This window comes from Lissotriton vulgaris, chromosome 7 (genome assembly GCF_964263255.1).
Source record: "Lissotriton vulgaris chromosome 7, aLisVul1.2, whole genome shotgun sequence".
NCBI lineage: Eukaryota > Metazoa > Chordata > Amphibia > Caudata > Salamandridae > Lissotriton > Lissotriton vulgaris.
In genome coordinates, this window is record NC_141695.1 from 1144089088 (window position 1) to 1144116090 (window position 27003).

Consider the following 27003-nt stretch of genomic DNA (forward strand, 5'->3'; position numbering starts at 1 on the left):
AAAATCTTGATACCATCACCACCCTGGTGTTTTCAGGTTTCTCCCTATTTTTAATAGGTCATTTTGATTCATTTCTGCTCATTTTTGTTTGGCTTTCTCTAGCACCGTTGGAGGGTACCCTCTTGATTTAAATCTCTGTTCCATTTCTGTCAGTCTTATTGAACTTTTCGCTGGGTTGGATACGATTCTCTTTACTTTAACACGCTGAAAATGAGCCGGTGCAGCTTGAATACCAGCCTGAGCATTGGCCTGTACTGCTTCCTTCCACACCGGAGGAACCTCTCTCATTGGATATTGTCACACTTTTCTCCTAACAGAAGGATCAGGTTCAAACAACGGCTGAGAAGGAGACTCACTGCTAAACGACAACAATTTTGCAACTGCTCTCTCAACGTCGAAACCCACTATAGTTCCCTTCGCAAACTCGGACTGTACACGGAACAACTCAGACGGAGTCTGTCCCAAATCACCATCTTCCCATTCTTCACGAAGGAAAGTACACATGCCATCAAAAACATACCTCTGCTTCGGTGCTTCCCATTGACGGAAGACATCCATAACAGACTCTAAATCCTTATCTCAAAGTATTAGTAACCCATTTACGTGCTAAATGATCCAGCACTGTCCGCTCATCGGGACCAGGCAAGTTTTGCTGACTGTAGAAAATCTTGATACCATCACCACCCTGGTGTTTTCAGGTTTCTCCCTATTTTTTAATAGGTCATTTTGATTCATTTCTGCTCATTTTTGTTTGGCTTTCTCTAGCACCGTTGGAGGGTACCCTCTTGGTTGTGATTTTTCCACTTTGAATTATATAAGATGTGTTGTTCTTCAAATCTTTGCATGACCAGAATGAATGTTACCTTCAGCACACGGGTACATCCATGGGCAATTGCACCGGCATATGCGAATCTGGTCATGCAAAGATTTGAAGAACAACACATCTCATCTATTTCAAAGTGGAAAAATCAAATCAGGGACTATTTTCGGTCTATCGATGATATATTCATGGTATGGATAGGATCACAGGCAGAAGCTAGAACAACACTGGAGGAATGGAACACAATTGATGAACGGATACAGTTCACAAGTGAAACATCAGAAAAAGAAATAACGTTCTTAGACGTCTTGATTATTAGAACTGAGAATGGCTTGGAAACTGATATCTATAAAAAAAACGATAGGAAAAACATGTTACATTTCAATAGTCATCACCAGATGTCACTAAAGATGCAAATGCCACTATCACAAATGATGAGTAAAGAGAATCGTATCCAACCCAGCGAAAAGTTCAATAAGACTGACAGAAATGGAACAGAGATTTAAATCAAGAGGGTACCCTCCAACGGTGCTAGAGAAAGCCAAACAAAAAGGCACAGAAATTAATCAAAATTACCTATTAAAAAATAGAGAGAAACCTGAAAACACCAGGGTGGTGATGGTATCAAGATTTTCTACAGTCAGCAAAACTTTGAAAAAAGTTATTAACAAACATTGGCATATGTTAACGATGGAACCTGACTTCGGACAGAGCTTTGCATAGACACCTATCTTTGCTTACATGAGAAACAAAAATATAGGGGCGGTATTAAAAACAAAACGTAAATAAGTACCGAAGGCAAAAGGCACATCTTCATGTCTAAATTGTAATAACTGCAATGGAATTATACGAGGCAATAAAATGACCCACCCCATGAAAGGTATTGATATCAAGCTCCATGTCTTGGCGACATGTGATACTGAGAATTTAATCTACCTGTTAAAAAGCCCATGTGGGGAACAGTACGTGTGAAAGACAGAAAGGAAATTAAAAACAAGGATCAATGAGCATAAATACAATATCATAACAAAGAATATGAAATCTTCAGTAGCAATGCACTTCATGGAGGCTAAACACAACATATCCCAACTAAGATTCCTAGTCTTGGAAGTGGTTGAAAAAGAAGAAGGTAGACACAATAACAGACACCTTCTTAGAAGGGAAAATTATTGGATTATGAAATTACAATTTTGTAGACCCGATGGTCTCAATGAACGTATTGAATATGCTTGCTACCCTTAAACATTCTCAGAACTGTTGGAATGATGTTCCGGAATGAGGCAATGTAGTAGTTGCTACACCCTCTTTTGTTATTGTACTTTGTTATTGTACCTTGTTTATTGTTTATTAGTAGCAACGTTTATTATTTGTCTCGGTTTTTCCTACACCGTCTCTAATGAATAATATCTTCTCTGCTTTTAAGATTGTTCTTTATTGTACACACACACACACAACACCAACACACAGGTTGCACACACCGAGTCCACACAGGGACCACAAGTCTTCATTAGACTGCAATTTTTATTTATTTAATTTATTCAGTTGGTTCAATTTATTCATGTCACATAGTCTTCATGACTGACACGTCTCTCATAACCTCGTTTCAGATCATCTGCTACACAGTCGTTAAAAGATGGCCGCTACACATAGTCCTATTTCAATCACCATTTCTACCGTCAGCGTTTACTTTGTCGGAAACGCTGAGTTTACTGTCACGAAGATCGTACTGAAGCCAAACTAACGGAGATCAGACGAGCGAACAACACAGTAAGTTCCTGCAATCACCTCCGTGTGAGGCATGGAACCAACACAAACTTAAGACCCTTAATTATACTTACGGGTGACTCTCGATAATGTAACATACCGATACAATTCTTTCACAGTTTCTATTAAAACATCAAGAAACTAAAGAAATTCGTCAAACTCAGTAAGTAATCAGCCTGCATGCCGACTTAGCCTTTCGAACGTTCGTTTCACCCGCTGCATTCACTCGCTATATACACATTGTCACATCACAGCGTGGCGTTATACCATCAGTGAAGATATAACAGAACACTCACAATGGATGCAGAGCGTTCACACCAAGGCACAATATATTATGCCTTTATCATTTACGTTTTTTTCGATTCAGTTGTGTAACAATCATGTTTTGACGTTTATATTCATGTTAATATTAAGTGTGTATTGATTCTGTTCAATAGAGTGGCTCCCTGAAGAAGAGCGCATTAGCTCGAAATGCATAGGAGCATTATGGATTCAAATAATGCGGGTAATGTCGACTAGACCAAAAAAGTTTTGGATTGAGAGCAAAATCTAAATAAATTGATGAAAAAAATGAAAGAATCTGAACAATAAAAAAAAAAAAAGTAACACGAATACAGTTGCATTGAAAGAGTTGTAATTGTTGGACATTCTCCGAGGAGAATAATTGAAGGCGAGTGCATACAGGGGGATGCGACCAAACAAATTGGAAGCACGATTTAAATATAACTCATCAGGGTTATGAAATGCATACAAATGATACAACACAATACATTACAGCTATTTGAAATGGACCATGACAGCTCCACCCAGCAACCCTGGAGAGTAAAGAAGTTTTGAGAGGCCAACATTCTGTTACACACCCATTACCCAGCTTCTTGGTCAAAAGGGGACAGATGCAGACAAGCCTTTGCTGTACAGGCACTATAAGTTGTTGAAATCACCAAGCTGTGTCAAATGAGATCATACGGGGTCAGGGCTAAACTGCGTTGAGGTGGTGAGAGACTGAAGGATAAGCCAAATTGTTAGATTAACCTCAAACAAGGAGTAAGTCAGGGATATAGCGGAGTGAAAATGGGAAAGGAAAGTTAATGAGAGTTATTGAGATGGGAGAGTGGTGCATATTAAAAGTGAAAGATGAAAGAAGATCACATGTGGAGGGGGCCGGGAATAGTGAGAGATCTTTCAGACGGCACTGAAGAAGGCAGCAGATATGGAAGAAAAAGTAAAAGAGCTTGCAATGACATGAAATCTTGGAGGGATGGAGAGGAGTAAGGCATAGTTAGAAGTTATTGTGAGATGTACGCTTCCTTAAGCCTGCTCTGCTGTTTACCTGTAGAGCTTTTGTCTGGCTTTAAGGGGCAAGCAGTCTGACATATCATCAGTGCTTACCCATGGGCATTATGCCTGCTCCTAAGGGGTGCAAGGGCCTATTGTTAATGGCTAGATTATGAGGTGATAATCCATCCTTCAAATCTTGCACTCTCCTACCCCAATTTGCTGAAAAACAAAGAGCGCCCACGGTCTCCAAACAGGGTAGTGAGATGGAATTAAGAACACTAAATGAAGGTGGACATCAGGTCTCGGTTTCTGCTGAATCCAGGCTCTTACCAGCTCTAGGGTTTTCCTATGAGCGGAATGGTATTGTCAGCGGTGCTCCGGATTTTGATCCATATCTATGGGTGGGTATTTGGTTCAGTACTAGAATTTCTGGTCTGCTGTTGTCACTTCGACAAAAAGATGTCAACAGGTGACCCTGTGGAGCACTGAGACTTTAACTTGAAATGTGTTCGTATTATGCATATCCCAGAAAAATGTTCCTGACGGGCCTTTTAAGAAGAGTTAGTTTTAGGCAGGCACGCGTAGCACTGTTGTTTTCAAAAATTGTCCTCAGATGTTTTTACACTCTTTTGTATTTCCAATTTTTTAAGAGCTGCTGTAAAGTTAAGAGCCACTAGGGGTGTCTAGAAGATTATTTTACGGCTCATTTTATAATTGTTAACTTGTACTAAATTGGGATGGATTGATATTGACAGCAGGGGACATAGGAAAGAGTACGATAGAATACATAACGGGTATTAATTATCTATGTGGTAATTCTTTTTAAAGATAGATGTGCGATGTTGGTATTTGTCATACATTTTGTTATCTTTTAAGGTAATATTTTTTATTTGCCGAAGATTATTATTATTAATATTATCATTAACTTGAAATTTGCATTATACGATTTTGGACAGAAGGGAGCTGTTGATTGGCAGGAACACTATTCAAATCTTGAATAAAAATGATTTTCCTTTCAAATGCAGATCAGTCTTTTATTTTTAATCGCAAAGCTTCGGATACAATTAAAGGGTTGTAAGGCGCATGTGAGCTTTGGACATTGTGGGCACACAAAAGGCTGGGCACTCCAGTTAAAGGGGAGTTAACATCTGTCAGCCCCACAGGGACTATCATACCTGTCGCAAACCCCCATGTGCATTACTTTATGGAGAGGTTCGACCTTCGAGTGCTGGCGCGTGGTCAGGGCATCCACCCCGTGCACACTTTAGGAGTTATCCGGAGGAAGGCGCGCTGTAATAACAGGTTATGCTTGGCAGGAGGCCTAGAAAAGCTGTCCAGTGTATGGGAGGATGAGCAGCTGCCTCGGAGAGGCACTGTCAGTTTGTAACCGAGAGGGGAGACGAGGTGGTGAGGGGAAAGCATGGGATTTTCTTCATTGAGAATTGTCAAATATTATGTCGTGAGGCAGATAACAGGGATGGGGCAGAGAACCCAGACAACTACACCATGCTGTACTTAAGCCAACTCTGACAGAGGCACTGGTGACCGAAAGGCCGGTGCAGGATCCTGCTGGATCATGGAAAATCTGTCAGAACCCTAGAGGCAGAACAGACAGGGAAAAAACACTTTATGGCAGTCAACTTATTAGCCTTCCCATTTGAGCCCGTGTCCTGAACATCCTGTGTAGTGAAGAACCTAGGTTATCAACTTGATGGATCTCTTACACTTAAAATTCCCATCTCTAAGGTTGTGTTTCACTGCTTCTATCAATTGCGTATTTTGCAGAAATTTCTCCCATTTTTTAACTGAGGCAGGAAAAAAGCTAGCAGTGATGGTCACTGTCATGTCCAGATTGCTGTGAGCACCCTAAGTGGCTACGGGTATGCCCAGAATTGGGTCTTTTGCTCGCTGTACCATTGGATTCAAGCTATCCTGGCTGATGAGTGGTGATACCCCGAACCGGTCCTAGGATGCTTGTTTCCGATCCATGGAGGACCTGGCCTGGCACTTCGGGGTGAACTGTTCTCATGGGGAGCAGGGTCAAGACTGATTTGCATATGGCTGGGTCCAAACTGGGGTGACGTGACAAGCAAAATAACGATGGATTAAACGCAGATCGGGGAATACAGTGATGCAGTTAGAGAGCACGTACGTAGAGTGCAGAGTCGTAGAATGGTGCAGACAAGAGAGCAGTGGCGTAGAGTGCTGTGGTGCAGAGTGGAGTGCACTGGCATAAAGTACATTGGCGTAGAATGCAGTGGCGCAGAGTAGAGTGTTGTAGAGTGCAGTGGCGTAGAGTGCAGTGGTGCAAGTAGAGTGGCATAGAGTGCAGTCGTTTAAACTACAGTGGTGTAGAGTGCAGTGGCATAGAGTGTTGTAGTGTTAACTAGAGTGGTTTATAGTGCAGTGGCATAGAGTGCAATGGTGCAGAGCAGAGTACAGTGGCATAGAGTATCATTGCTCAGAGTAGAGTGCAGTGACAGAGTGTAAGGTGATGTGGCATAGAGTGGTGCAGAGCAGAGTGGCATAGAGTGCAGAAACAGTAAAGTGGTGTACAGTGCAGCATAGAATAGAGTGGTGCAATGTCGTAGAGTGCAGTGGTGTAAAGCAGAGTGGGATAGAGTGCAGTAGAGTAGAGTGGTGTAGAGTGGAGTAGAGTGAGTGGTGTGGAGTAGACTGCAGTGGCATAGAGTGCTTTGGCACAACAGTGGAGCAGCTTAGAGCGCAGTGGCGTAGAGCAGAGTGGTTCTGAGTATAGTGGCGTAGGGTGCAGTGGCAGAGTGGGGCAGATTAGAGTAGAGTGCTGTGGAGTGTAGTAGGGTAGAGTGGCGCAAAATGCTGTGTGACAAGGCGCAGTGATACAGACAACATGACATCCGCATGCTGTGATGAACAGGGATGAAGTAAACTAGAGTGATGCTGAAGCTAAAAATTGGTAAGCTATGGGCGGGCTGTAAGCCTATTCTATGTAAACTTATCTCGCAGAGAGAGCGCAATCTCAGCCAAGAGACCAATGAGTGAACGGGCACTTATAAAAAGCTTCGGGCAAGGAGGTATCCAGTGAAGTCAAACATTGGGGCACGGTGGGTTCCAAGCAAACACCCACAGGCCTCCAGACTGCTTCTTGTAGTCAAGTACAACACCAAAGCGGATTGGCTGCACACTTAATTTAGCATACTTTTGACAAAGTGAAGACGAATTGCACGTCGTACCGTAGGACGTTTTCTACATCTCTTTAACCAATAGATTTTTCGTGTAAGATATCCGGGCCAAAGTTCACCCCAGGGGGGAAAGGTGATGACGTGAGGCGAAAAGATCGATAATGCTCGCTACATAAGAGATGACAAGTGGTCCCGCGTGACAGTCAGCAAGGCCACGCACAGGCTTTGCTTTTACCAACCCCCTCCCCAACGCCTGCACCAAAGAGGCTTCGCAAGCACTTGATAATAAGGGACGACTGTAAGAAAAGCCAGCTGCACGCTTGCAGCACTGACCTGACCATAACCTGCAGGTCACAGCGAACTCCTTTCCTGCAGACGTGGTCTTTAATCTTTCCAGTGCGCACCACTTCAATGGAGAAAAGAGATGTACTGTGTAGGAAGGGCACGATGTGTGAACCCCTTGACAACGTTCCACCACACTAGGCAGAAAAATACATGCAGCTTGTTTTTTCCCCTTTCCGCATCCGCTTTGCTTTTGATATATATGATAAGTATGCACCCTGCAACCTGAACCATCTTTAATCTAAACCCTACGAAGCCCTCTTTCGTCTGTGCTGGTTGTCCCCGAAAACATGCCCAGCCACCAAAACATGCCTCCAATCTTTTCAACGCATTCCTCGCTACACACCATTCTCTCAACACGCAGTGATTGGCAGCTTGGCGCTCCGGGAAGTTGCGTCACCTGGTGCGTCATACACCACTCTGCGTCACCTAGACCCGAACTACGGCGAGCCCGACAGTCTGTGCAACCACGGAAATATGTACCACCCAAAATATACGTTTACTCGGAAAATGCGGTCATAAAAACTAATTATACATTTATCACAGAAAAACTGTTTTCACAATACAAATTATTTACATCCAACTGTCAGGGGAGCAGACGAAATACAGAAAGAGAGTATTTACAAAGTTACAAACACACTTGTAAATGGCACAGTTTAACATGCAGTGGACCTTTAATTATAGATCTCCAAATTAAGTATAATTTAATTATTCAAGCTGTACATAGAATAAGACATAGGTTTGTTCATCACCAGCAGCACTGTGCCGCCAGAAACAGACATCGCAAAGTTTACGGACCTGGCATAACTGAAGTGATCTGTCACCCATTGATGGACAATTCAGAAGACCCGAGTACTTGATATAGTCCACCGTTGCACTCAGTTGCAGGTCGCAAATATTTATACAATCTGACTGCATCTTTACATCTCACAAAGACACTTTGATATGGGTTGATAATAAAAACGCCAATAGCAAGGGATCTCTCCACTTCTCTCTCCCACCAACCATCCCAGCTCAGGATATAGCTATACACAAAATCTCAGGTTCGACAACCCAGTGCAGTAACCAGCTAAGCAGGCTGGATCACATGAAATGCAAAACACACAAGATGATGGACGGAATGTTGCACAATGGCAAAATATTCACCCCCAGTCACAGATCTGGGTTTAATCCATCGTTATTTTGCTCACCAAGCCACCCCAGTTCAGACATGCCCATATGCAAATCAGGCTTGACCCTGTGCCTCATGGGAACAGTCCAGACCGAACTGACTGCCAAAGCCATGTCTTCCCTGGACCAGAATCAAGCATCCTGGGACCGGTTTCTAGCTATCAACCATCTTCAGCCTGGATAGCTTGACTCCAGTGGCGTAGTGAGCATGAAATACCATAAAGGGACCTGCAGAGCTGTTCAAAGCGACTCGCATACTGAAAACCATAAAACTGCAAGTCTACCCCTTACACTTCATCATCCATCACATTGCTATGTGCTGTGTCCCATAACACAATAACCACACCTTGATGGTCATCATGCACAACATGGAAACACTTCCCTCATAGGATCAAAACAAAGACAACATCCTTTCAACCAGACACTGCACGGTATAGCATGCTATCCATGTAGGCAAGCGCTTCAGCGGTCAATATATGGTTAGTAAGCGCTATCTATGTAAATGCTGCAAGACAATACATGCAGGCACACAAAGACAATCACCTGGGGCTCCTGATTATCTATGGATCTGGCACACTAACTGAGAACATCTGTGTGGGCAGAAGAAGCTGTTCATGATAGAGGCCAGCCGTGACGGGCAGAATAATATAGCTTCCCTCTGAGCTTGTCAACCAGAAAAGGCAGGCTGGTACCTGGAAAGGAGGTTGCCTCAGTCCCACGCCAAAAACACATGCATGAGAGAGCAGAGTATACAGCCAATGGAAACTGAAAATCAGTTAACAGTACGAAAACATAGCATTACTGCAACTGTATAAATAACACAATCAATGAGTCAAAGGAAATCCTGAACTTTTGTTTGCAAACGGACTAACCAAAAAACGGTGAAAATCACATTGTGAGTCTCAAGAAAGCAACAAAAACCTAAAGACGGTTTGGAGTCTGAAATCGTCAGACCACAGAGTATGAACCAGAGCATTCACCGCACCACCACAGTTGCACGATCCCTACTGTTAAAACTAAGTACGCATATGTGGATTATTTAAAGCCAGGAAGGAAAACCAAAGCCTTCAAATTGTCAGATGGACAATAGCTGCAGCTAAGAAATTCTTACCAGAGCTAGCCATCTTCTGCCCTCCCTCCAAAGTCTGTGCCCCAAATATTCCACTGAAAGAATGCACACAGCCTACTTCAGCAGTCACTCCACTACTATCCAGTGGCTTTCAGACCCATGAGCGGGACTAAAGCTACTGAACTGATCTCCTTGATCCTCAAGTGATGCGCCTCATCTTCTCTGCAGACATCAACAATATAACCTTTTACATCTTTTTCAAATAGTTTGAATTGAAGGTATGAAAACCATAAACTGCCCTATGACTCAGACGCTACGAACAACCTTCCGGATTGCTAACCGGCGAGCCCGACTAGATTGATTGTATCCGCGCTCTGCTTAAATAATCAGGACCCTGGCCGCCATTGCTCTTCATCCTCGCGATCGCTCCACAACGCTTTTTCTGGGAACCCCATATAACTCACAGGTCACTTGTTGCGGAGTCTTTCAAAATTGCCAGGGTCTCTGTGTGATGCTGACTGAAACACTATATTCAGGTCTTTAACTGCAGATATTCTATCACCTATTAATTACTATGTGACGCCTTAATTACCGGATAATTTATTCAGTCCCTGGGCGTTCACACGCAACTTGCCGGATCCCCTTGTTTCGCCGTGACCCTGTCTCATTCAGCACTTTTAACAAGACAACCCTGTCCTGAAGATGGTCCCCATTGGTTAAGGACCGAAACGTAGTCGACCTCCCAGCGCTAATTATAGGTGCATGCTGTTGTGACCCCAATTGAAATTACAATTTATATTATAGATTGTCACTGATTTCATATCACTGGTTGAGCTATTCACTGTAAATATTTCACCTCGCTCACTTTGCGCCGTTCGCCGCTGTTCACACCTTCACTTGAGTTGTCACACTCCACTTGTATATATTGTGCACCAAGTTTTTCTTTGGGTTGTAATCCCATAATTTTGGTTCATGTGCTGTATATAACTATGTGTTTCTAAAAATCTTTTGCTTGAATATCAAAACTAAAAAATGTATTTTTAGGTCTCGGCGTCAACGCACGGAAGCGCGTCTCCGCCGGAGATCTTTTGTCAGCGACTATGCTTCCCAGGAGACAGTCCCGGCCACGCGCATCCTTCCAGGCGATTTGTAACTGGAACGCGCGCTGTGGCCAGGCGCTGTCTCCTGGGAAGCGCAAGCACCACACACGCATGCGCATACACACACACACAAGCGCCCATGCACGCACGCACATACATACATACAGAGACACCACCCCTGACACATACACACACGCCACTCACACACACAAGTGCACCGAGGCCCCCCGCCCCGTCCCCCCTCCCCCCCCCCGCCGTCACGTCACACACATACATACACACACACGAGCATACACACACACACACACACACACACACGCACCAATCCCGCTCCAGCCTTTAGGAACTTACCTTACCTCAGCACGCGGCGCCCAACCTCCTGCTGGCGCGGCCCCGGGGCTCTACACCGCTCACAGGAGCCCCGGGCCGCGAGACGCAACGACTCCGCCTGCCTCCTCTTCAGTTCCGGTCTGAACGTGGCCCCGCCCCCGTCACAGGCGACCGTGCCTGACTTCCGGGGCGGCCGCGATACTAAGAGACTGCTGGGGACAAAGTGTGGTCTGTGGAGTTACAATGGCTGCAAGCAAGGGGTGAGTGTGAAAGTGCCGACCTTATTTATGTTGGCGTCGTGCGGCGCAGCCAGCTGTAGCATTTGATTAGTGCCTAAACAATAGCGATGCGGGCCACGAGCGGTTATTTCGCAGAACAAAGATGCATTGCAGATTGCTTTATGTCGCGTCCATTGGCGCTTATTATGAGAAGTGTACGGGCCTGACGGAAAGTAATTGCTTTCCGCCGGTGTTTTGGTTGGCTGCCGTACATCAGGTAGCCTGTGTTTTCTTTGTATTCACGGGCGGCTTGTACAAGAGAATGGGCTGATTTCCCACAAGGGCATTCACGCTAATTAATTTAGTTATCCCAAGAGCTTAACAAGTTGGAGCCCATGCTGGCCGAGTAGCGGCGTTCTTCCACAGTACAATCACTTCATGGTATTTAAGATTAAGCGATGTTCCTTCCCCATGCGAACGAGCTCACGTGGTCATCTCTGGGCGCGTCTTCGCTTCCCTCGGATTCTAACAGGGAGGTGTCCGCTTTCTGTATTTTTAGTGCAGAGTGGTGAGTGCAGAGTGGTGAGTGCAGAGTGCAGAGTGCAGAGTGCAGAGTGCAGAGTGCAGAGTGCAGAGTGCAGAGTGCAGAGTGCAGAGTGGTGAGTGCAGAGTGGTGAGTGCAGAGTGGTGAGTGCAGAGTGGTGAGTGCAGAGTGGTGAGTGCAGAGTGGTGAGTGCAGAGTGCAGAGTGGTGAGTGCAGAGTGGTGAGTGCAGAGTGGTGAGTGCAGAGTGGTGAGTGTAGAGTGGTGAGTGCAGAGTGGTGAGTGCAGAGTGGTGAGTGCAGAGTGGTGAGTGCAGAGTGGTGAGTGCAGAGTGGCGAGGGCAGAGTGGTGAGTGCAGAGTGGCGAGGGCAGAGTGGCGAGGGCAGAGTGGCGAGGGCAGAGTGGCGAGGGCAGAGTGCAGAGTGGTGAGTGTGCAGAGTGGTGAGTGTGCAGAGTGGTGAGTGTGCAGAGTGGTGAGTGTGCAGAGTAGTGAGTGTGCAGAGTAGTGAGTGCAGAGCAAGTGTGCCGAGCATTGTGTGCTGTTGAGTGCAGAGTGCTGTGTATTGGCAATGTTAATGACAATGCCCATTTATTTTAGATTTAAAGAAAAACAATGTCATGAGCAATGCCAATAGCTCTACCTTTAATGATGCCGAGACCATTGCATTGCAAATGCTTGTTCTAAAACTACTTGAATAGGTGTCTCCTTTCTCCACTCCATGTAATGCTTGTTGCATACTATGTAAATTGCCTTTACATTTACACCTTTTGGGATACTGTTCTATTTTTATATCATCTTCTCTGCAGACATCAACAATATAACCTTTTACATCTTTTTCAAATAGTTTGAATTGAAGGTATGAAAACCTTTAACTGCCCTATGGAGAAATTCAGTCTTTTTCACAAACCATAGTAAACAGGTCTGAATTAGGTCACTTAAGCCTATGAGGCATAAGACTTCAGTTGACATACCTCAAAGTTTGCCCCTTCATTATTGTAATTTATCAACAAAATGTGTTCAACGCCTCTCCCACCCGGCCTCCCAGGTCCCAAACGTAGATTTAGGGGTCAAGAGCTCTCAATTTGAGCTTTTGTTCTATGAAAGATGGAGCCAATCGTCCAGTGAGTGGGATCAGTACATGTCAGGACTAAGATTTACACAGTTCACTCCACAAAGTCACGATCACCAGATCTTAACACCAAAAAGTAACAACACACAAACCCCATCTTGAAAAACTTCCACTGGTGCCCCGAACAGCATAGAATATGAATTCAAATTCTTTTGCATCACTATCAAGATCCACTGACCTAAGAACCCATTCACCTAGAATCCGATTCCTTATCAAATGCAACCAAGATTCCATGTTCAGACAGCAGAGGCAGTGATGAAGTATCGAAAGAATGGAGAATGGCCACTAAGGTAAAATATTGCCAGAATTCACTCAAACTCTGCCTGGTATTGACCGCGTAACACCAGATTATCACCCAGCTGTTATCTAACCTGAAGAATGGTCGGAACATTGTGGCCTGAGACACATGTGTCCGAACCACACAAGAATAACCACGCATATGCCTTAACCATGCATGCATGCAATAGATGTCTGGAATGGGCGAGCCCAGGAAGAAGGATCGGGAGAGGACACAGTGAGATAAGTGGGGCTGGGCATTGGGTGGGTGGGAGATAGATTTTAAGAGTTGGGGGTCGTTTTAAGGGCTCGGGGGTCAGAGGAAGGTTTTATGGCCCGGGAGCCCTGGGATGTATTTTGGGGCTTGGGGGAATTTTTAGGGCTCAGAAGGCAAGTCGTTTTTAGGGCTGGCTTAGGGGGATCAGGGAGATTTCAGGATGGACTGGAGCAGTTTTAGCTCTCAGGGCGGGAAGGAAGGGTTAGTTTTTTAGCCAGGGGGCAATTTAGGGCTGAGGGTGGGGGCCAGGGATCGAGTTTGTTTTTTGGTATTGAGGGGCCGTTTTAAGGCTCTGGACGGGAGACAGGGAGCGGGATAGTTTTCTGCACTTAGGGGGCCGTTTAAGGGCTCAAGGGGAAGGCTGTGGTTGGCGTAGATCTTTGCCCAAGGGGGCGTTTTAGGGCTCAGGGCAGGAGGCAGGGGTCGGAGCAGGGGGTGGGGGATGGGGGGGCTGGGTTCAAAGTAGGTTTTTGCCCAATTGGGCGCTTTAGGGCTCAGGCCAGGGGTCAGGGTATATAGATAAGTTTTAACCACACACATTTTTGCCATACATGCCCCAACAATGGATATTTCGTTGTAAAGGCATTCCTGGTAAAGACATATACATGGTTAAGACTTGCCTCGTTAAGACCGTGTTGAACCTTCATACATGGTTCCGTCACACAACCTCTAACCTGAGTTTGAACAGCCAGGACATAACCCAAATAACAAACAAGAAGCACCACATTTTACACTCTGATTCATGATCGCCCCCACTACAGGCTCACAAGATTGAGCCTTCCCACTGATTCAGCCTCATACTCAGAGTTGTTAGGTTGCATTGATAAACAGGAAACATTACATAGAACCCAAATGTGCTCATTAACGCATTGTTAAAGGCCTCACTAGAATAAGCACCAGATAAGATGCTGAATGCTTTACAGAAAACATTAAACAAATAAATAACTAATGAACCACAACTGCTTCGCTCTCGGTAATGAGCAGAACAAAAAAGTGATGAGTGGCTTGCTTAGACTAATCTCTGCCACTGGCAATTACTCTGGGCTGTATCCAGTCAATCACCGATTCACTCACCATACCACATCAGACATAAATCAGTCATATGCTAATCAGTCTCAGTACAGTTCCAATAGAAAAAGTGTAGACCGAACTGCCAGGCCTAGTCCCCTCGGAAAGGAATAAGCAACCCCAGGCCTGTTTCTGCCTATTTGTGCGTAGTCAGTACAGTGCTGCGTGGCGCTTATCTCATAGTGAGCACAGAACCCACATTTGGGTATCCCTTCACATCTAGCACACTGATGAAAACAAAGATATGATGGGTGGAATGCTTGAATTAATCTCAGCCACTGGTAATGAATTACACTGGGTAGCAATCCAGGTCATCATCTTTTTTGCCCACTACACCACCCCGTAGACTAGCCTTTCAGTAATATCATTTTTCTTCAAACAAAGGGGGCCTCAGATAGAAGATGGGTGGAAAAACACACGCACTTGTTCTAGACCAACCTGGAGAGTTAATTACGCGTTGCTTGCAACTGATGGCCGCTTACATGGCGGCCATGTTTCAGAACATTATTTACTTTTGTATTGTTGGGAAACAACTTCACATCGTTCTACTGAAACTAAAGTGAACTGCACTCAACAGCTAACACCATCAACACATTACACGACAACAAACAACAACAAGAAGCAGGGCACTAAACATAGCTAAGACATATGGATCGAATTAATACATAAAGATTACGACATCTGAAGTAATGAACCATGTATACTGCTCACAAACTCAGGAGAACCAAATTTACAAACCGTCGTGACTACTAGGAACACCCTCCTTCAATGCCGGCCCCACATATGATGATGTGCAGCCCATTGATGGAGACATATGCAGGGGCATCATTCTGGAGGAGACTGCATGCAATAGGTCTTCCCCTAGGCATGCCTCACCTTCACTTCTGACAAACCTACGATCTCACAGGAATGGTGCTAAAAACAACAATGGTCATCTAACTAATTAAGCCAGCACATACCAAAGACAGAATCCACCCATTCCAACACTAGGTGATTAACTTATGTGCAGATCTAAACCACAGAAAGGCAAGGGACCACACACAACCAGGTTACACAAACAATAAGGTGTGTAAGACACTCAAGTGGGGAGCAGGTCAAATAAACACACACACACACACACACACACACACAACAGGCAGTGCAGTAGATGAACAATCTCATTTTCCAACGCACACATCACTAAAGATCTACAGCAAATCGTGCTGAGAAGCACACCCAACAGACAGGAGAGTTAGGAAAATGTGGATATAAATATTTGAATTCCAACACACCCCTGATTTCTTTCTATTCCCTCTATTTTGCCCACCACACAGTGCAAACTTTGCTTTACCTATGTACTGTGCAAAGGCTTGGCATCAGGGGAAATATACATCTAGTGGTAAAGATGGCCAACGGATTATGCTTGAAAAGCGTCCATATATGTGAATGCACAGCTCACGCGACATGAAAAGTATGGGAGAGTTCATTCAGCCCGATCAATCACGCACAAAGTTATCAGGCCAGAAAGATTGATGATGCTGCCGTGGGGGACACAGTTTCTTCACTCATCACGTGACCATCCAGGGAACAGCCACTGTCACACATGAGCAGTAGTGTGTGAGCAGAAAGACTCCCACAGTTTACGTTTCCAGCTCAGGCGGGAGTGATCTGCACAGTGGACTCAAAAAAGAAAAAAAAATCACTGGAAAAAACTCTTTGAATTAGTAAGGTCGACAATCCTCACTCCCTTTAGAGTTGATGGTCCTTCTGCCTGTTATGAAGAATTTGCAAGGTTCTGTGTTCGGAAATTGAAATAAATCCATTGAACTCTTATTGCCACAGCTGTCCAAGTCACAGAAGAAACTGAACATAGGAGAGGACTCCAGATGATTTTCTTCTTAATGTGGGGGAGGGTATGAGTGACTATTTGGGAAGTGCAAGGGGTCCAACCCACTATTAATCTTAGCCCCATCCCACCTTCAAGGCCCCAGGGCCTTCTTCTTGCGCCTCCGCCCGCTGAAAACTATCCCACGTTTGGCTGGTCTGAATTATGCAGGGGAAATTACTAGTTTTATACAGTTAAAGCACCAAACCAAGTCATGCTCCAGACATCATGTTGTGGGCCACCCGCTGCATTCTACCTTTAGACAACGGATGTGGCATCATGCCCAACAGAGAGTGTATTGTGCGAGGTTCAGTGACATGGAATGGGTGGGCGCTTAGAATCAGCCGCGGTCCGTGCAGGTAACAGCGGTGGGGAGGCTGAGGGACGATGCAGAGGGAAAAATAAATAAATAATTAATTTTCCCTCAGCATCATCCCTCAAATCCCCCCTCCCCCCCACCCTGTCCCACCGCCCCACCACTGTTACCTGCACGGACAGCGGCTGCTTAGAATGCTCGGGGGGTTGAAAAGAGTGGGCCGGCTAGCAGCTTAGACTCTGGATGGAGATGCCAAACCGACAATATATGTCCTACTTAGGCTCTACATCATGGCATGTAACAAACAAAGATGTTGCTGAAAATATGTTTGTGCTGACGTCCATTACGCAGATTGTCCCCCCAACACAGATGCTAGATGTGAAGAGGGATAATAAGGTGTGGAATATGTTCATTAATTGGTAGACGCCTTTCTTTACTAAGGGTCAGGTAATGGTGCCTACAAGCGATACACTTAAGGAAATCTTTAAATAAAAAATCTCAAATTACTTAATGGATGTCGAATCCTGACGGGGCACCTCCACTACGCGAGCACCCTGCTCAAGCTGCTGCAGCACTCGTACATTAAAAAATGGTTAATTAGCGACCTGGAAGAGTAACCCTCCTTATGGAGCAGGCCAGCATCACAAGGAGGTCTTTGTGGAATTTTGATTCCGTTGACGAAATTTTCTAAGTTCTCGAATTTCACATTATGCAGATTCATGAAATTTCTCAATATTTTGCATAACATTTTTAAAGAGATCATACATCTTCAGTAAACAAAAAAAAATGCCTCATGAGTCTCAAGTGGGAGATTTTTCTATATAGAAATGTCTCACCAAAAGACATTTTCTGCAGGCATTTTGCTATGAAAATTTAATTTTTATGGAATTCCACAAAACTTCAAGAGATAAAGGACTATTCGTCTACAGCTAAATTCACGAGGGCACAACACAATACCGTCCTTACCTGCAAGTCGAAGAACTTGCTGTACCGTCTGTAAATGACTTCCGTGTTGCCACTCGACCACGTAACCCTGATGATATATACCTGTTTGGGGAGAAAAAACAAAAGCAAACATTTCATTCAAGTGAACAATACAGCAAACACTTTCATCAGAATTCAATCTTCCATTTTGCAACCATGTCTCACCCCCCAGTTCCTATTTCCTTTTCCCAGCCCCCATTTTACACTATTAGCCAACATCCCACCCACTGAGCTTCCTCTATTCTGGAAGTACCCCTCCCTGCCACGATGCACAGTTTGGATTTAGCCTGCAATATACATATTCATCCAACCCTAACAGGGAACGCCTTTGGCTGAATCCAAGTACATGCTGACTTTGAGTCGCACACAATGCATATGGAGTGCGGTGATGTCAGGCGCTGGACCAGAGTCAATAACCCTGGCTTTGTATCATTGCACTCCTCAACACATCTTGCGGCAGCCATAGAGATGAGAGTTGTTGTGGAGACATCCAGATTGGAAAATATCTGGGAGCCACTCCTGATAGGCACCACACCCTCCTCCAAGGAATACTCAATTTATAACTTAAAGCCTTTGTTAAACTGAGCAGTGTTCTTTATTTTGGCACCAAAATGCTTTATTCTGAACATTTGAAAACATTCTACCACACTGCAATTGTTCATCACTGGATCACCTCTCCCACAAAATCGGCCTGTTTGTTAACACGCTGGCCTATTTTTCCCACACCCTTTCCAACTTACATGCAAGTCAGCTATCATCTGGACACCTGCCACACTCACACTGCCTCAATACTAATAGCTGCCCTAGAATCTCGAGGAGCACTTGTGAGCCACTTCCACACTGCTTCTGGAGTATTAACGCTTCCAGATTGAGTCAGACATAAAGACTGTAAATCCTTTCTTCAGACTAAAAGAGATTTTCCTTGTTCAAGGACACCCATACCATGGATATAAAAGATCTTGTATTGATGGCCTAAAAATGTCCTCCCTCTGATCTGCCCCACTGATGATGTTAATGTCACCACCATGTCCAATAAATGTATGAAAGAACTTCTTGAAGGGTCTTTGCTCAATGTAGGAGCCAAAGAAAAGAACCGTAAACCTTTGGCTATATAGTTTTCTAAATTTCTCGCTGAGGGAAATCTTTAAAATTTACAACTCAAAGCAGTCGCCCTCCATCTCTAATACAGGTAAACTGAAGGCTCCCAGAAATGTTTATATGAGAAATATTTGTAGCTTAAAGTCCACCCACGTCAAACTGCTGATTACAACTGCCAAAAAGAAGAAAACAAAATCACTTGAAAGAACGGTTCAAAGTTGTTAGGCCAACAGTCCTCCATCGTCTTTCAGGGTTGATGCTCCTTCTGCAGGGTATGAAGAATTTGCCAGGTTCTGTGACTCATTGCCACAGCTGCCCGAGTAATTGAAAAAAATTGAACATCACTAGTAAATCCAAGGAGAGTTTGCTTTGTTTTAAAGACATGGTAGATAATATTTTGTTAAAAACAATTATTAACGTGACAGTCTCTCCCCTTTTTACTGACACGATTCCAGAAAATGTTGCTAAGGGCCCGATCTACCTGCCAACTTGAGCAATATGAGTCAACCTCTTCCTTGCACCAGGTGTGTTCCCAGACTGCCTTAAAATTTGCTAAGACACCCTTTAATAATGATGTTCACGGTAGACTTGGGTGAGCTCGATCATTTTTTATACGTTCTCACATGTATCCTTTCCTACTGTTATTAAAAGTTGTGTAATGCGAAGCAGCTTTATCAACATATCTTTAGTGACAATCCTTTATATTAGCCTCAATCCGGGTTTTCGAAAAGTGGTATAGTACTGAAATAGTCTTACTCCTACTAGTCGATGCACACCATACTAATGACTTTGGAAAGTCCTGTTCTCTCGTTTTCCTTGAGTAATTTGCTGTTTTAGATATGGGAAATCGCAACACACTTATTAGGGTTCCTAAAGATAAAATTGGCATGATGTTGTAGTCCTCACTTGGTTAATTTCTTACTTGACTAACTGATCTTAAAAGCTCAAACTTGAGAACTGCTTCTCCAGTCCAGCTGCTTTGATGCAAGGCATCTTATAAGAGTCTAGTCTGGCCCCAACTTTCTCTCATCTGTATACAGAACCTTCCGTTGTCCTTCTCGATAAACTTGGAATCCTCTACCATCAGTATGCAGATGATACGCGGATAAGTTGCTATACCTCAAGATTTCTCCTCTTAAGGACGCTTATTCATCGATCAAATGCTACAAACAGTCCAAGAGTGGATGACGTCTCATGACATTGAACTCACTTCACTAAAAAGTTAGTTACTTCTTATCTTACTTTTGAACTTGGCTTTACTGGCCCAAAACTAGATTTACCCATGCAACGTTCCTGATTGAAAACCTGTCATTAACAACAATGCAAAATTTCTGAACTTTATTCTAAAAGAAAGATTTGCCCAACAACCACAAATAAATGAGATGGCCTATAAGGCACATTTCCAATTACTACATTTGTAAAAGGAATTTGCCGTTCAAGTAAAAACAGGACCATAAGGCACTCCAATCTCTTGTAGCGTCTACTATTGTTAATGACAACTGCCTGTTGACTTGTATCCTTAGAGTACACATCACTCGCAGAAAGCAGTCCTGGGAGCCAGCTGCGCACTTTGCAACTAATAATAAAAGTTTAGTCACAACTCCTGCGCTCAGAGCACTTCAGTGGCTCTCTTAACGGACTTAACAGCGCTCTACAGGATGGCCATTTGATTCTACCCGTCAGTACTGGACAACCAAGCTGAAGCTATCTGGGAATCTTAGGTTATTACACAGGCAGAATCACTTCTCTTTGAAACTTCAGCATTCCAAAAAGAACGTACAAAGGCCAATCCTTCTTCGGTAATGTAACCAGAATTTCGAATTCTCTTCCTCGAGCTTTACACACCTCCACTCCTCCGATTACTTTAAAAAAATAAGTTACAATTTATTTTTTAACCAAAGACACTTCCACTTTGTTAGTTGCATTTCTTATTGCACTGGCCGTACTCTTCCTGATTTTAATGTGTACCCCCCTTAACTTAGTCCAGATCTTTTCCTCCTACAAGTCTTCCGCCTACCTCCTTTATCATCCCTTCTATTTTTATTTTATCTTTAAGGACTCCTTTACCTGACTTTCCTCTATTACATACTCGCTACTAGTGAGGTCCTGCTTATTCTCACTGAACTGTCTCTCTAAATGCTTTAAACCTGTGTGTTGTAGCTTTCCCATGGAAATAGATTGGAGTTTCTTTTACTGTATATAGTCCTAGAATTATTTACATTTATTGTGCATAGCTAAACTGTTGTAACTCCCCTAAGGTATATATTGTGTTACTATGTATGTACTCGTAATTTTGCACATTGTTCCCATTTTGACATGCCACTCATAGTGTATCATTGGCCTTTTAACGGCAAAAGGCGCTAAAGCTATCAGGCCATGTATGCCTTATATAAAATTGCATTAATAATGAAATAAATAAAGAGGGTGTCAGACAAACAGTAAACAGAGTAAGCACTGGGCATCAATATGGATATTTTCGGTGGTGACCTGAGAGTGCTTGTGAAAGACAGGGACCAATGTGTACAGTTCTGCTACCAATGACTACAAAAACAGGGTTCTCAGATTGTCTCTTTAAGTTATGAGTTGACCATTAAGTCCTAGTTTTTCCTTCGCAGCCGGATACTCTTAGTTGTGTTAAATGCATGGCTAGAAGTACCAGAATGCAAACTAAAAGCCAAGACTAGACAGGCATGAATGACACTGGACCACATGACAGGTTTACAAAGCACATGCATCTTAGAAATCTTGTCTCTGGCTTGCCTGACCTCGGTGTCCTTGATACCTCCACTGGCCCTCTTAGTACCAACAGTGGGATATTGTACAACACAAATAATCCGGATAGATCTGTCCTCCTGTGGAGAGCAATGCCGTTCATCTTACTGGGTCTACCTGCGCATCCTATAGCAAGTGAGTTCTTTATGCAGTGCTCTGCTGGCGTACTTGTGTGGTTGTTTGGTGAACTACTTGAGTTATAGGATCCATGTGCAATGTACTACTACTTGTGTGATGCATTGCTTGAGTGATGCACAGCTTGTGTGATGCAGACATTTTGCAATATGCAAGTTATGCATCAGTTTCCTAGTTTTGTGTGTTACACAGTATACTTGTGTGATGGGCTACCAGTGTTGTGTTATTTTTTTTAAGTAGTGCTGGCCACACAAGTGCCCTTTGAAATGTACAGAGAATCAGTTTGCTCAACCATGCAATTCTGTTTTCTCAAACTTCATTTTTTAACAAAGAGCTAGGTTTGAGTTTCTAGCACAAAGAGATGATTTTACAATTTTCCTTAAGACCTTGGACCAGAGTTTCGACTTTTGGAAGGTCAGACAGAAACAAACTGTCTTCATGTGAGCTTTCCAAAATTGGCAAAGATTCATTAGAGACTCCTCTAAGAGTGAAAAGAGCGGCCAAGTAATATACAGCTCAAACTTTACAAGCAGCCATTAAAGAAAATGGGGTAGCCCACAAGGTATGGACCTGGGTATACTACGATATAAATAAACAGTGGTCCTAGACCTATTGATCGAAATAATTGACCCAATCAATCTTTGTTCATTAAATTAACATTCAAGAGCACTTCAACTGAATCTGCTCCAATATCATTAATAGTTTTAAGGAGAAAACACAACAAGCCACTACAACAAAGCTTTTATTTCAAAAATAAAAACCAACGGAAAGGTTGCCCTGGGAAACCTTTCCATTGGTTTTTATTTTTCAAATAACACAATATTGTGCGAAATGAATTTAAAAACATGAGACAATGAATTAAATACATTGTATTTCTGGCTTTGTTGTAGTGGCTTGTTGTGTTTTCTCCTTAAAACTATTAATTATATTGGAGCAGATTCAGTTGAAGGGCTCTTGAATGTTAATTTAATGAACGAAGATTGATTGGGTCAATTATTTCGATCAATAGGTCTAGGACCACTGTTTATTTATATCAAACTTTACAAGCAAGCATGGGAAGCCAAGGGAAAACTTTGTATTAGGGCCTGATTTAAAAGTCGGCGGAGGGGAACACTCTGCCACAAACGTGACGGATATCCCGTCCGCTGTGTTATGATCACATTCGATCCTATAGGGATCGTAATACGGCAGACAGGATATCCGTCAGGTTTGTGACCAAGTATTCCCTCCGCCAACTTCTAAATCAGGCCCTAAGTGTTTATAAAATGTGAGAAAATGTCAAAATGGTGGATCCAATTTATCTTACTTCTGGCATTGAATTAAAAGGATCGTAAAAGTGGATTCTATTCAATTATAATTCTGTAGGGGGTCCTAAGGATAATTAGAACAATGGAAGTTGAGCACTCCATTGAAGACAGTGGTGTGCTCTGGGCTTTTAATGGCTGGTAGAAGCCTGGAGCATCAACATTCCAATGCTTATTCACAGCTGTTCCAGTGAACAAAGGCATACAGAGCCCGAGGAGATTTCAACCCCCTCGGGCTCCATGAGGCCTTTGTTTTATAAATTAGAATATTCTGCCCTCTATTGGCGGAATGTTCTAATAAGCATCAGAGCTCTACGTAGCAATCTCCACCGGCCATTAAAGGCCTCTCCCTTTAACACTTGTGCGGGTCTTTAATGGCCGGTGGAGCCTGCTACGTCGAGCTCTAAGGCTAGATTACAAAACTTCTAGGTTAATAGACGTCCCATGGTGGGGAAGCAGAACAGTTTACAAAACTGAGGACTTCAGCTCACCTTGAAATAGAAGCTTTGATATGAAGTGTTCCACTTCTAGCGAGATATAGATTTTGGGATAGCACCATGTTGTCATTTCAACCCAGAGTTGCTGCTTTGTGACGTCAGTTATTTAACCAAACTTATGTCTCATCTTTTAAGTCAGTAGGCCTTCAGCTTTTGCCCAGTTTGCGGTTGCTTTCTTGTGCTTCCAATCAACCACTGTTTGTTGACATGCTGAAATCTCACACTAAATAGTTTGTTTTTAAAAAATGGCTAATCAGCTGGCTTACTTGTGGAGTAATTTCACTTCCTGTGGGGTCAAAGGGCATGTGATGTCACTTTCTCCATCGCTTTGATTTTGGTGGGTAAATGTTGCCAAAAAATTGCAAGACAGGTCATTTGTGCCACAGATAAATATGTTGCACATTTTCTCCAGTATGAATTAACCAAACTGTGCATTGCAAAAGCATTTAATTCGAAGCAACCCAAAGTAAGGTTTGTAGCAGCACCACCACAAGGCGAACACCTAAATCCGGAAAAGAAAGGATACCGAACAATAATACTTCTTACAGACTACATGGAGTTTATAATTCATCAGTGATGTTCTAATTCCATTGATTTTAGAACAAGGTATGGCTGGATAGCAACAATGTAGCACTTCAACTTGTTGATCCAGTTAGAGATCGCACAGACGATGGATTAACAGTTTGCCTTTTCGAACAAGGACCCACAGCAACCTCTCTGCTGTCCAATCTCACAGGGTCCACCAATAGCCTGGCAGTAGCAGAATGAATTCAGCAACATAAAGTCAGAGCACCACATAAAGTCAAGATGAAAGCGCCACAAAGTCAAAATGGAAGCCCCACATCACTTCTGGAACCCAAAGTTCCCTCCGACCGCCAATGTCTCTTTCTCATCCACACGGCTCAAACGGATCATCTGCATTACTTTAGATTACCAAGATACAACTAACAACTTGCCCGAACTGATGTATAGCAGCAATCCATCGTTTTAAGACATCACTAACAACTACCCCAGACTTGACAATAGCAGCAAACTAATCCTTCTCACCTGCACGAGAGCAAACTTGCACACTAGAGTCGATGAACAGAAGCAAAGCAGATCCAACTCGACACAACAAACAACCTGTTCCAAAAATGTTAATACTAATTTCCCTTCAAAAAGCACCGATTGAAAAATTAATTGTACTACACGCCTAGCAGTTCTTCTACTATATACTTATTTTATCAGCCATGATGAGGCACGCAATGACGCTGTGACCTGAAGGTGGCAACCAAATGATATTGCTTACTGGCTTCCTGAGCTGAGGAAGTTCAGTAGAACTTGTATCTAAACACCTATTTCCCCTAGTCAACTCATTATCTTGGAACTAATGTCCATTTTCAGATTTGATTTCAAATACATTCCTTTATTGCGAGAGTTGTTTGATAGGAAGGGGATCAATTTATTTATTTGAGGCCCCTGCTCCATGAGACTGTGCATAGCTTTTATAGCTCACAAGGTAATCAGGATCACCGATAGGCATATGGTAAAATTTATTGTGTGGGTTAAGAGTTGGACAGAGTTTGTTGGCTCTTGATGGCAGGCCCATCATACAACATTGTCCACCAGCTGTGCTCAGTTGAGTTAAAGGGGACAGCAGGGAAGTGGATTTCACAGAATCATTTCACAAAGAAGAAGCCTCACTTTATTTTAAGTAATGCCCTAGACATTCAAGCCACAGGAAAAACCTTTTCTGGGAATTCAGGACAGATGCAAATATAGGTCTTGCATAATTATAAAAATATAGCCCATGTTTAGTTCCCAGCAGTCTCCGCTTCCTGCAGGAAGGTGTGGGCAGCTACCCTCAGAAGTGGTGACTGGCACATTTCGACAGGATGACATGACTCAAGGTACATCTTGAAGGACCAGGACAGATGTGCTTTCCAAGGCCTGATGCTGAGCCCTCAGTACCTCCCACGTTATGTCTAGAGATAGACAGAGAGTGAGCAGATCAAAAGAATACAGGTAGACGGGGGCTTCAGAGAAGGATGGATGCTGAGAGCCCCAAAGGAGAATATTGTATTTCCATTCCATGCTCCCGGCACAGTCAAATGTATGAGGTGAGGGTAGGGTAACACGCAGATCACCCTGACCCTGAATGGCGCGAGCAGCTTCTCCACTACCAGAATCTGAGCAGAGGCCCATCATGTGGTGTAACAGATGTTTAGTGAATTTAGAACGCCAATGATATGGGTGCACCACACATTATAAAACAAATAGATACCCATCAGGAACTTTTAATATAGAAATGGATGCCTGCCACCACATTTCACCTACTTAAAGTCCATATATCCCAAGGGAAAAAAACAAAAAACGACCTCCTTGCATTTCCTCCTGCATAAGCTGAACCCCTCCATCCCACCCAGGGACTTCACAATCGCAGTACAAGCACTGTGCTGTCCCATCTTGATGGCAGTAATGCTTTACAGTCTGACCTAGCAGTTAAGCAGAGAAGTCCATGCAGCCAGGGCAACATGACTGGGAAAGCAGAAGGCAGGATGAGTGGCCATGAGAAAAGGGAGACGGTGAATCTTGAATCAGCCGGTTGCCTTATACTTTGTGTCATTGGTGGGCACCAAGAGCGTCTCACCGACAAAAGAGGAGGAAGTTAGGGGGATACTTGTGCCAGCCCAATTTTCTCTTTCCTCAGAGACAAGGGAGGGCCAGGGAAGAATGCAGGTCAAATAACTCCACCAATATGAAGAAGTAGAAACCAGGGATGAGAGGTAGCTTACCTCGAGACTGCGTGCATCAAACCTGTTAATGGCCGTCCCAGCTCTTCTACGACAATGTGCATGAGGGTGGAGACCCGAAGAGGACAGGATCAATGGAAAGAAGGTGGGAGCAATATTGAACGAAGTGCTCAGGAAAGATGATAAGAAAATACCTTCATGAATACAAATGACTTTCCCAAAAACACGAGTTTTTCATCGTCCCAGTATTATTGTAAATTTGCTTTGAGATTAGGCCAATAAACGCCTCACATGACCATAAGTTACCAGGGATAGGGATGTGTCGAGCCCACGAGGTTAGACAACAAACTCAGAGGAAAAGAACAATGGCACTTTCCCAAACAACAAATGATCAGGACAGAGAAAACAAATGCTTTGCTTCTGATCCCTCTAACAGACGAGTATATTAGGCTAGGGGCTTGAGCAATCCGCCATGCACAATGGATAAGGAGGGTTGAGCAGACAGCATCTCACTCCCTCCATCACCCGAGACAAGCAAGATCTGAGCTGGATAGAACATAGAGTGTCTCACCCACCACCTCAACTGATCAAAACAAAAGAGGCATGCAACATCCCCAATGAATTAGTAAATGGAAAAGACTTTTACGGAAGATAGCTGGCTGATCATAGGGTGCTTGTGGATGAGTGGAAGAAAGACCACTGCTCAGCTCTCAACTCACATAGAGCAGAGTAGACTTTTCTATCAGGCTAGTGGGT

At 43.6% G+C, this 27003-nt stretch overlaps 1 protein-coding gene across 3 annotated transcripts in view; it reads right to left on the bottom strand.

Moving 5' to 3' along the window:
- SH3PXD2B (SH3 and PX domains 2B) overlaps window positions 1–27003 on the bottom strand; it is a 342591-nt gene that overhangs the window by 244422 nt on the left and 71166 nt on the right. For all 3 annotated transcript variants that reach the window (XM_086931584.1, XM_086931583.1, XM_086931585.1), the window contains exon 2: window positions 17692–17772. In XM_086931584.1, coding sequence (XP_086787710.1) covers window positions 17692–17772 — 81 coding nt within the window. The remainder of the gene's footprint in view (window positions 1–17691; window positions 17773–27003) is intronic.